Source organism: Peromyscus eremicus, chromosome 20 (assembly GCF_949786415.1).
Source record: "Peromyscus eremicus chromosome 20, PerEre_H2_v1, whole genome shotgun sequence".
Lineage (NCBI taxonomy): Eukaryota > Metazoa > Chordata > Mammalia > Rodentia > Cricetidae > Peromyscus > Peromyscus eremicus.
In genome coordinates this window covers 2,108,202-2,119,341 of record NC_081436.1, presented here as the reverse complement: position 1 = coordinate 2,119,341, position 11,140 = coordinate 2,108,202, and the positions used below count along the sequence as shown (strand labels likewise).

The 11,140-nt window shown below is 52.5% G+C and overlaps 1 protein-coding gene across 1 annotated transcript; it reads right to left on the bottom strand.

Moving 5' to 3' along the window:
* Positions 1 to 621: 621 nt before the first annotated feature.
* LOC131896481 (keratin, type II cuticular Hb5) lies at positions 622 to 7,903 on the bottom strand. The gene is made up of 9 exons (XM_059247128.1): positions 7,484 to 7,903; positions 4,504 to 4,712; positions 4,027 to 4,087; positions 3,788 to 3,883; positions 3,020 to 3,184; positions 2,653 to 2,778; positions 2,031 to 2,251; positions 1,252 to 1,283; positions 622 to 815 (listed from the first exon to the last, which is right to left on the bottom strand). The coding sequence occupies exons 1-9, from the start codon at positions 7,901 to 7,903 to the stop codon at positions 622 to 624; spliced, it is 1,524 nt and encodes a 507-aa protein (XP_059103111.1).
* Positions 7,904 to 11,140: the final 3,237 nt, after the last annotated feature.

Below are 11,140 nucleotides of genomic sequence, written 5' to 3'. Positions count from 1 at the left end.
AATGTGTAAAGATGTCCTGAATAACAAGACCTGTTCAAAGCTCCCAGCCAGGGGCTGTAGGTAGCAGAACTCCCCAGAGAGTAGACTTGTTTTCTGGGAGGCAACCCAAGGAGTCTGGCTGGAGCAGGTTGCCCCAGGGAAGGCAGTCAGTCAGGGAGGTGAGCAAACACAACCAATGATAGGCAGGTGCTTGCTGCCTCTGAGGCCATGTACCTGGGGCCAGAAATGGGAGCCGCTTGGTGCGGGTTCCCTCTGGTTCTTGGTTTTGGGGGGAATGGCTGAGTGGTTAGGACTGTGCCTTGTACCCATGAAGGCCAAGCTTTATTATCCAGCCACCCTGGGTGACTGGTAGTGTCCCAGAGGACTTGGTGAAGGACACAAATCAATTACAGGTGTTTGAAGTCAGGTTGGAATTAAGGGAAGGCTTGGGAATAAGCTTCTAAAGTGAAGCCAGAGGAGAACCGAGAAACAACTCCCTAAAAGAAGAAGGTGGAGGAAAGAGACCCTGAGCTCTTTTCTCTTACAGGAACATCTGGAATATTCTGGAAGCAAGCACACATTTTCCATTCACACATCACTCCATTCAGGGGCAGAGAGGTGGCTCAGTTGGAGGTCCCGTTTCTAAGCAAAGCGCACTGAGCGGCTGCTCCCACAGCTGAAGGTGGAGGAGCGTGGCTGGCAAGGAGAGCAGGAGTCAGGGGCCATCACTGTGAGGCTGCCCCCAGTGGCAGAGGGGCCAGAGGCAATCTGGCGCCCTGGGGTTGTGCCATATGTGAGGCCCCCACATGTGACTCCACCACGGGAGCTGCTGACACCTGTGGGAAGAGGAACAGGGAGGGATAAGGGGCTTGCTCAAGTGTCACCCACTTACCACAGGTCTCTGAGGGCTTCACATGCAGGGCCTGCCCCCTCCTCAAGGGATCAGTGGTTAACATGACAGGTTTTGTGCTTTCAACCTCCCAGCACATCTGGAGAGGTGTGATGATTCCTGGACCCATTTTCCTGGACTGCAGTTTCTAGTGGCCACCAGTAAGGGGCGCTCAACTTTTTTGACCCCCTCTCACCCTCCCAACTCAGCACTCCTCACTCCCCCACCCCCATCCCTGCCCAGTAGTCCTTAGAGAGGAGCCTGGAGAAGAGGAAAGACTTTGAGATTTGGGGAACATTGGAGGTTGGGTGGGGTAGGCCCATGGTGCAGCTTTGCCCATCCCCCAGCCATTTTTCTAGGGGGCATTTCCTGCAGATACTTACAGACATTCACAGAGCCCACACCCTCGCACAGCCTAGGGAGAAAAGAAAGCACCATTAGTTCCAAGCAGGAGCTAGATTCCTTGAGACAGTTGCTTGGGGACAGACAAAGTCAGCTTTTGTTCTAGGTTGGATCTATCTCCTGAGAGGCAGGAAGAGCTCCTCAAATCTTCATGGAATATTCACTTTCTTTCTTTAAAGTGTTCCCCATCTATGGAGACCAGTCCTCCTGGTTTAGAGCATTAGTGAGTGGAATTGTGACTTCCACACACTGCCTGCCATCAGGGTGTCTGAGCCTGCTGAATGCCAATAGTGCTCACAATAAGGATGAGGCAAAGCCTCATGTATTCAGGGTACATCATCCTTATCGCACATGAGCCCACCTTCAAGGGAAGCTGCGAATGGGCTTTAGAAGCCCAGGACTGAGTGTTGGGTCCCAGCTCTGCAGATTAGTAACTTTGTAGCCATGGGAAAGGTGCTGAACATTGAGCTAATCCTTCTCTGTTTTTGGATAGGAAAAATGGTACTTACCTGTCAGGATGGAGGATTATAAATGGGTGCTTGACACAGAGCATAGGATATATGATAGGTAACTATTATTACTGAAGTCTGGCCTGGAGTAGGCTGGTCAGAGCTGTATATCACACTTGTCCCCAAGACGATTCACCCAGGTGACCAGGGTCTCTGCCCCTTCCATGCAAGAACGGACAGGCCTTAGAGAGCTTGTTTTTTGGAGACAGTTTGGCCCTCAGATGAATCCCCACATGGTCCTTCTCACTCACCTGTGCTCCTCGCCCTCCAGCAGGCGCCTGTAGGTGGCGATCTCGATGTCCAGTCCCAGCTTGGAGTTCATCACCTCCTGGTACTCCTTGAGCAGGCAGGCCATGTCCTGCTTGGCCTTCTGCAGGGCAGCCTCCAGCTCAGCCAGCTTGCAGCGGGCATCGGTGAGGGCGGCCTCTCCCTGCTGCTCTGCCTCGGCCACAGCAGTTTCCAGCTTGGCACGCTTTGGGGTAGAGAGGGGGCATCTTGTTAGAACAAATGGGGGTGGGATAGGGGCACAGCTGGGCTCCTCCAAGTGTTTAGTGCAAGGGAAGAGAGAGCCCTTGTGAGGGTCCATGGCAGGTAGTTAATAGAGCTGGCAACCCAAAGAGAAGATGGCTTTTCAGCATCCTTCCTGGTGGGCAATGGCTGAGGAAGGGGTTGCATCTTTTAGAAGTCAGTGATCCTGCTTGTCGCAGCAGGATGCGGTATGACATGGGGGAATGCTGCCTTCCTTCGGGGTCCCTGCTTCCTCTCAGTCTTAATTAGAGACAGGCCATTTCATTCTCATGGGCAAAGTGCCTGGTGACGCTGCCTGTTGCCTGCCTGTGCTTATCGCATATCTGAGTCTGCCTTGTGACCTACCTGGCTCTTGGCGTTCTCAATCTCGGCCGTCAGCCTCTGGATGATGCGGTTCAGCTCATTCATCTCCTCTCTGGTGCGACGCAGGGTCTCCCCGTGCCGGATCACTGTGGCCTTCATCTCCTCACACTGGAAGTTGAGGGTGGAGGGGGGCAGATACTTATAAAGGAACGTAGAACACCTGTCCCCTCAGCCAATGAGTGTGCGGCATCTACAGTGCTCAGCATGTGCAATATTTACACATAGCAACCCTGGCTGGCTACTCCAACCGAGGTTAGTCAGCTTTTCTCTTACCAGTCCTGAGGGACAAGAAACCTTTTCTAATAGACACTTTGCATGGCTCCCACAACCATGTCTAGGAGGCACTCACCTTGGTGCGATACCAGGACTCGGCCTCTGCCCGGCTGCGGCTGGCAACGTCGTCATACTGAGCCTTGATCTCAGCCACAACACAGTCCATGTTCAGGTCCCGGCTGTTGTCCATCTTGACGATGACGGAGGTGTCTGAGATGTGGGCTTGCAGAACTCGAATCTCCTGCAGAGTCCACAGTAAGAACATTATACTTGCTGCCTTGTTTGGGGCCTGGTGTCCCATTTTAGGGGCTGGGTTTATTCACTGGCAGAGCTCTGATGAGGAAGTCCTGCCTCTACCACCTTCATCCACACACAGGCACAATACAGAACAGCAGGGCGGGAAGCCTTAAACCTCACTTGGGGTCAGCCTCTGAAAATGGGTGAAGGTCAGGAAAGGCCTAGCCTGAAGTCCCAGGCAAAGGGGCCAGGTTTGAATGCGGAACAGTAACTAGTCCAGAGTGATCCTCCGTACATGGAATCCCCATATACCTTCATATTGACCTGTTGTCTAGCATGCAGACACACTCCAACATGCAGAGATGCCCACAGGCACAGAAGCCAAACACATACATGCACGATTATTCTTGTACATGTGAACACAGATGCATGGTAGATATGTACACCCAACACTCTACACCCTGTGTAGCGGGGCCTTTTCGCATGCGTGGGGTGATATTCTTATCCATGTTATTGAGCGCTCGCAGACCTAGGACCCTGAACCCCCACCCCCATCTCTGTGTCCTCATTTCACCAGCCACGCCAGCACACAAATACATGTCTCTACCTCTTCGTAGAGGCGCTTCAGGAAGCTGGACTCCTCCACCAAGGCCTCCACGTTGGCCTCCAGGTCTGATTTCCGTAAGTAGGCGCAGTCCACATCCTGACGGGGGAGGGGGGGGGCAGAGAGGAGGGAAGCACACGTGTTGGAAGGGACCAAGGGAAGGTCGTCTGGCCAACATGGTGGCTGCCTAGAGGCCGCAAAGGTGGCTCCCCTCCCTCCCTGTCCAGCGAGTGGACCTTTACCTTCTTCAGAACCACAAACTCGTTCTCCGCCGTTGCCCTCAGAGCCACCTCCTCTTCATACCTAGACATGTGGGGAAGGATAGAGCTCAGGGTCCACACCTGGATCCCTCCTCAGCTCCTAGCCAAGTTCTCCCAGGGGCCATGGAAGGGACTAAACCTTCCGTGGTGGTGTGACAGCGTGTTTGTGCGATCTGTTTGTGGATTGCTCTTGGCTAGGTCTGTCTTGGCTAGGGCCTCTGAGGTGGGTTTCCGATTGCAGGCTCCACCCCATCATCCTGACAGCCCAGATTCCAAGGGCACTGTGCTGGCGAGGAGCGGCCCAGCACCTGGTCAGGAAGGCAGAGCTGGGACTCCGGTGTGGATTCCCATCCTCACTTCCTCTCCCGCTGCACACACCCTCCCAGGCCCGGGAAGTCCTGGATTTCAGAGGTTTCCCACCCACGCGCCCTCTGAGATCCTGCGGGCACGTGCACTCACTTCTTCTTGTAGCCCTCCATGGCCTCCTGCACATGGTTGAGCTCAGCAGCCAGCCTCCCGCCATCAGCCTCCACATACTCAGCTTCCCTCCTCAGTGTCTCGATGTAACCGCCAAACAGCGGCTCCAGGTTGCTCTCGCAGCAGCGCTGGTTCTGGTAGAACTGCCACTTGGTCTCCAGCAGCTTGTTCTGCTGCTCCAGGAAGCGCACCTGCCATTCGGGGAGGAAGGAGAATTAGTGGGAATTTAGAAAGTGTGTGTGTGTGTGTGTGTGTGTGTGTGTGTGTGTGTGTGTGGTATGTGTATGTGTGCATGTGGTATGTGTGGTGCGTGTGTGTATGCATGTGTGTGTGCACGTGGTATGTGTGTGTGTGTGTGTGTGTGTGTGGTATGTGTATGTGTGCATGTGGTATGTGTGGTGCGTGTGTGTATGTATGTGTGTGTGCACGTGGTATGTGTGTGTGTGTGTGTGGTATGTGTATGTGTGCATGTGGTATGTGTGGTGTGTGTGTGTGTATGTGTGTGTGTGTGCACGTGGTATGTGTGTGTGTGCACGTGTTATGTGTGGGGTGTGTGTGTGTGTGTGCATGTGGTATGTGTGGTGTGTGTATGTGGCGTGTGTGTGTGTGTGTGTGCACATGTGGTATGTGTGGTATGTGTGGTGTGTATGTTGGTGCAAGTGATGTGTATGGTGTGTTTGTGTGTTGTGTGTGTGCATGTGGTGTGTGTGTGATTGGTGTGTGTGTGTGTTTGTTATATTGTAAAAGTGTGGTGTGGTATGTGTATATGTGTGTGGTGTGGTATGTGTGTATGTGTGTGGTATGTTTCATGTATGTGTGTGGTATGTATTGTGTGTATGTGTTGTGTGTGTGGTGTGATATGTATGTGTTGTGTTGTGTGTGTATATATATTTGTGCATGTGTGTGTGTTATGTGTGTCGTGTGCTTTGCTAGAGCTCTCTGCCCTTTCACGCTGGCTGAGCAGCTCTGAACTCTGGCTCCAGCTCCAGCTCTGGGGCTGTAGGCGGGCAAGCTGCTGAGCCTCTTGGTGTTAATAGTGATATCTTCTGTGATGATAGTGTTACAGTTGTGAAGACTGAGCCAGTTCATACATGTAAGTTGTTTAGAACAGTCTCTGACATGCAGCAAGAATAGCAAGTCAATAAAGCTGCTCTAATTACTAGAGGTCCTTCAGTCGCTCTCTCCCAACAACACGTCTCCAGTATCCACTCTGTGGCACTCAGGCCTGTGCTAGGACCCTCCCCCCCCATACACACATGTGCAACCCCCATACCACACCTGTGTACACACATGACAGTACCACACCACACACAGACTCCACACATACACACACACACACCACATACACAATACCATACCACACCATACATACACTACATACACACACAGACCACACCAAACCACACTATACACCACATACACATATACCACACATCGCATACACACACATACACACACACTGCATACACACACCACATACACAATACCATACCACACCATACATACACTACATACACACACAGACCACACCAAACCACACCATACACCACATACACATATACCACACATCGCATACACACACACAGAAACCACACATACACACACACTGCATACACACACCACATACACAATACCATATCACACCACACATACACTACATATACACACAGACCACACCAAACCACACCATACACCACATACACATATACCACACATCGCATACACACACATACACACTCACCATGCCACACACCACACACATTCACTACATACACACACCACATCAAACCACAGCATACAACTACACACACACATCACACACACACCACATGCACACACAAAACATCATACTATACCACACCCAACCATACCCCACCATGTGCACCACCACATGTACCCCCCCACCACACACACAACTCCTATGACTATCTGTTTATGTCTGTTTTTAAGATCTTGTTCTTTTTCTATGTCTATGACTTTGTCTGTTTCTGTCTTTTCTATATCAATGTTTTTATGTCTTTGTCTCTAAATTTTTGTATCTGTGTCTGTGTGTCTGTCTATTTCTATGTATTTGTGTCTGTCTATGTCTGTGTCATTTGTCTATGAAGTTCATTCATTCATCATGATCCTGTGTGTGCGCGCGCGTGCGCGGTGTTGATGGCTGTTTCCTCCATGTTACGGACAGGCAAGCAGACTCCTGAGGGTGAAAGCACCAACCCACACTGGTGGAGTGATGTCTCGAGTCCCCATCTGCTGTCTTCACTGGCCCACAGTATGTCTGAGCGGTGCCCCAGCTCCCTCAGTCCCATTGCCATCGTAACACGGATATTAAGATCTACCCACGGGGTGACTTTCAGGATTTATTGAGAGCACTAAAGAAAAGCATCAGGAATTTCAGACTTCCTCCCCACAGCCCCTTGGGAGGCAGCTGCCCAGTTTTGGTGCTTTGCCAGCATTGATGGTGTCCTTCCAGGCGGGCCTCCTCCCTATCTCTCTTCCAGCCCCGAATCCTCACATAAACCCATGAGGCAAGTCCTGTTATTCAAGGGTATAACACTGGGTTGTCACATGGTTGAGTGTTACAGCCAGCCCATGAGGAAGGAGTGTGACCTGAGCAGTTGCCTCCTTTATCCATGCTGCCTAGGCACAAGCCATGTGACTTCTGTTTGTATTGTCCCCACTCTTCTTCCCTCAGCCCTCAACCAGGCTTGCAGGGACACCCCTGCCTGTTCATATTGTCCTCACTCAGATATACACACATGTACACACACACACACACACACTCCACTTCTAAACTACATAATGAATTTTCCAAGTACCAAATGGAGGCATTTGTGGGTCTGCATTTCTTCCCCTCTCCTGTCCCTAACCTGGCAGCCAATTTGTCTTCCCAACCGACTGGGACCTTCTAAAGGGAAGTCAGGGCTGAGGTCTGCTCTGAGCCATCACAGACCACACTGACCTTGTCGATGAAGGCGGCAAACTTGCTGTTGAGACACTTGATCTGTTCCTTCTCCTCATGCTTCACACACTGAGCATTGGGGTCGATCTCCAGGTTGAGGGGCGTGAGCAGGCTCTCATTGACAGAGACTGTGGTGATACAGGGGGGTGTGGGCCCACAGACGCCTCCAGAGCGGTATCCGAAGCTGCGTCCACAGGAGCCGGAGCGGAAGCCTCCAACAGCCATGCGTGGCCCGCAGGGACTCGGGTTACAGAGGCTGCGGCTGCTGAAGCCCGTCAATCCCCGGTAGCAGGACACTCCTCGGAAGGGAGCAGCGCTGATGCAGCAGCGGTTGCCAGTTTTGGGGGCCACAGCAGAGCAGGAGCTGAAGTTTCTGGTAACTCCACATCCTGGGCTGATCCTGTAGGAGCGACAGGACATGGTGTGAGCTGGACGGCGTCTAAGTGGCTGTAGGCTGGATGGTGTCTAAGTTTGGTGTAGGCTGCAGAGTGCGAGGCTTGGAATCCTTTGGGTCTCTCTGATCCTCTGCGGTCCTTTTATTGGTGGGGAGAGCTGGGGTTGGCCACGTAAAAGCAGTGAAAAGCCATTTTATGTGGTTTATGGGCTTGGGGAGGTTGCCAGCAACTCCCCAAGGACTCATCTTAAAGGTGAGCTCAGAGGCGACTTGGGCTCGGTAAAGGATTGAAGATGTTATTAGGGACACTGTGCTGCACTTTTCATCTTCAAAGCTCTTTACATACATTAAGTAATTAATTTTCACACAGTCTCTCTGAAATGGCCTCAACCCACACCCGGGGACGGATTTGAACTCCATAACAATCTGGGGGAGGCTAGGTTTGGGGTACCAGTTCAGGGCATGGAATCACTGGAGTTAGCTGAGACACAGGAAGACTCTGCTCTGTCCCTTGGCTTCAGGCAGACATATCCTCATGTCCATCACTGTCCCTGGAGCAGCTTCACATGCCCAGACAGCTTGCCTGAAGGTGACTTAGGACCAGAGGGGTCATTTTGATCATGCATTCTTAGGGACAGAGGGCTGGAGAAGACAGTCCCTTGGAACCGTCTGGATTCCAGCCCAGAGAACTGTGGTTCAGAGCCCATCTTTCTCACCCAGCCAAAGTGCAAACCACTGAAGTTTCAGTGGCCACATAATGACCACTTGTAGGTAATGGGGAGACTCCTCTTCAGCCACTTTCTTCCATGTGGCCAAGACAGAAAGGTGCGCCCAACTTTACGGAACCTGTGTTTGCATATCCGCTTGTTCTGAGCCCTTTCTATCTGCTCCTTAAGAAGAAACATGTCTTGTGAGTGTCTACCCCTTCCCAGACCACCGGCCAGGGCAGTAAACCTGTTCATAGACTGTCCCAGCCTCGTCACTTCCCGAGGTCTGTTTAGAACCTGCACTGAATGTACCAAGATGGGAGCGGAGTGGTGGCTCACTCTTGTCAGAGGACCCTGGGTTTCTGTCTCCTGGGGGCCTCTGGGAACCACGGCCTTCTAACATCCCTGTTACCTGTGTGTCCCTGGGCCACTTATTAGGATAATGATGCCATTCTTCTAATGTTTATGGATCACAAACACCAAGGATGTGGTCTCTGCCCCCAGGGAGGCTCTGAAGACTCCTGAGGAATTAAGACCTTGAGGAAGGAAAGCCGGTGAGCTTGCCTAGAGACCGATCCTTTGGTCAGAACCAAATATTCCCATCTAAACACACGCTTTGCTTTCTGCCTTGGGTCTGCCTTCATGTCCATGGCCCGCCGACCTCAGGTCTTCATCTGGCATTAGGCAGAAGGCTATATATCCTACATCCCACTCCGATTCATCAGGAGAGGTGGAGGGACTCTGGGTAGCTGGTGGGGGAAGCCCAGTTGCTCACCAGCTGGCCCTAAAGGACATTTCAACACTGATCCACCCAGAGAAAGCAACAGAGATTAGCAACTGGGGTAGCTGAATCAAAGCTGTAAGACCAAGTTCAGCTTGGACCCTTTCTAGCCGTCTTTGGAAGTTCAACTCTTGGAAGTCTTCATTGCCTTTCAGAATTTGATTGTACTCTTACCCTCCTTGTTGGTGGAGGCAAGTGGCAAAGGCAGGAGACTATTTGGGGCAGCATAAAGGTCTGTGCAAGAGGAGATCATCTGCCTCCCGTTGGGAACGTCCCACCCCACCCCCAGCTGTGTGGGCCTGCTCTGGGGGGCCCCACCCTTAGCTTTCGCCTCCTCTGCACCTTCATAACTCCTTTACCCTTTCAAGGCTAATGTTTCCTCGGCCTGATTTCACTCTTATAAAAACTTGGGGTGGAGCCTGGGGGTGGAGGGAGAGGCTGTTTGGGGGGAGCACAGGGGATGAGTCCCAGGTCCTAGCCCTGTGCGGGGCCCTGCTGCCAAGGTCCAGGGTGTGTATTCCAGGGCTTGGATAGGAACCTCATTGGCTATCTTTTGTGTAGACCTGGAGCTTGTGTTGAAGGCAAAGAGATGCAGCTGAGAACTGGGGGAAGCATGCTTGAAAGCCCCCTTGAGCCCTGGGGTGCCTCCACCCTCTTCTCTGCTGCTGTTTGAGTCAGGTTTACCTCCTGCTGTCCTTGAGGCTACAGGCAGTCTTTGTCCTGAGGGACCCACGTTCAGTCCTAGGCTTCCCCCTCACCAACACAGGCAAATGTGTATGCATGCTCCCCTCCATCACCCAGAACTGGCCTGGGCACCAGAACTCCTGAAGGCCTGGGTGTCCACAGTTTCAGAGCAGAGCACCTGGGCCTGGACAGGCGGGGACAGAACATGGGTACAAGCTGTTCAGGTGTGCAAGATTTGAGGTCTTGAGGTGCAGGAAAGGATGGCTGTCTCTGCCCCCTGCCCTTGCAGCGCTGAGCCCCCCTGGCAGGCTGCTCAGGGAAGCGGCCCCCACAAAGCTCTGGTTGGATGGCCTGGGTAGAAGACAAAGGGGGCAGGGAGGCCAAATCCTCAGTGCTGACCGGAGGTTGCACAGAGCAAGGGAGACACTGGCAGGGCCAGGTCAGTCTGGGACAGCTGTCCTGGAGAGACCTGGGCACCTTCTGTGTGGGAGGGAGAGGGAACCCACCACTCCACACTGGTCTCTATCTATCACCCCATCACCCTGCTGGGGACACCCAGGTCCCTGACCAGGCGCTGTCCCAGGTCAGGAGCTTTGAGGACAGGTGGGAACAGGCCCTCTCAGGGTTCACCCCTCACCTCGGTGTATTGTCATTACACTGTACCCTTCCTTGTCTCTACCTCTAAGCCTTCTGTGCAGTGACACCTTTGCCTGGAATGTTCCAGAGCAGCCGCCTCTTCCCGGAAGCCCTTGTGAACGACTCATTGGGAGAGAAGCTGTGATTTCTCTTCCTCTTCGCCTCATAAAATGCCTCTGTGGATGTCCCAGGTCACTCAGATCACGTCCCTCTGTGGCCTCTCATACCCGATGATGTCATTCATCCTGCCTTTTAGTCCAGTTAATCTCCTGGTCTGACATCTTTTAAGACCCCGCCCAGTGTTAGAACTTCTGCTCAAGACTCCATGACTGTCGCTTGATTTGAAATGCTCAGCGGCCCTTTCTAGGAAGCCTTCAAAAGCTAACTGAATGAAAAAGGCCCCTTACTACCCTGGAGTCCCCAGCTTCTGGGACGCTCTCTGAGTCACCTGTAAG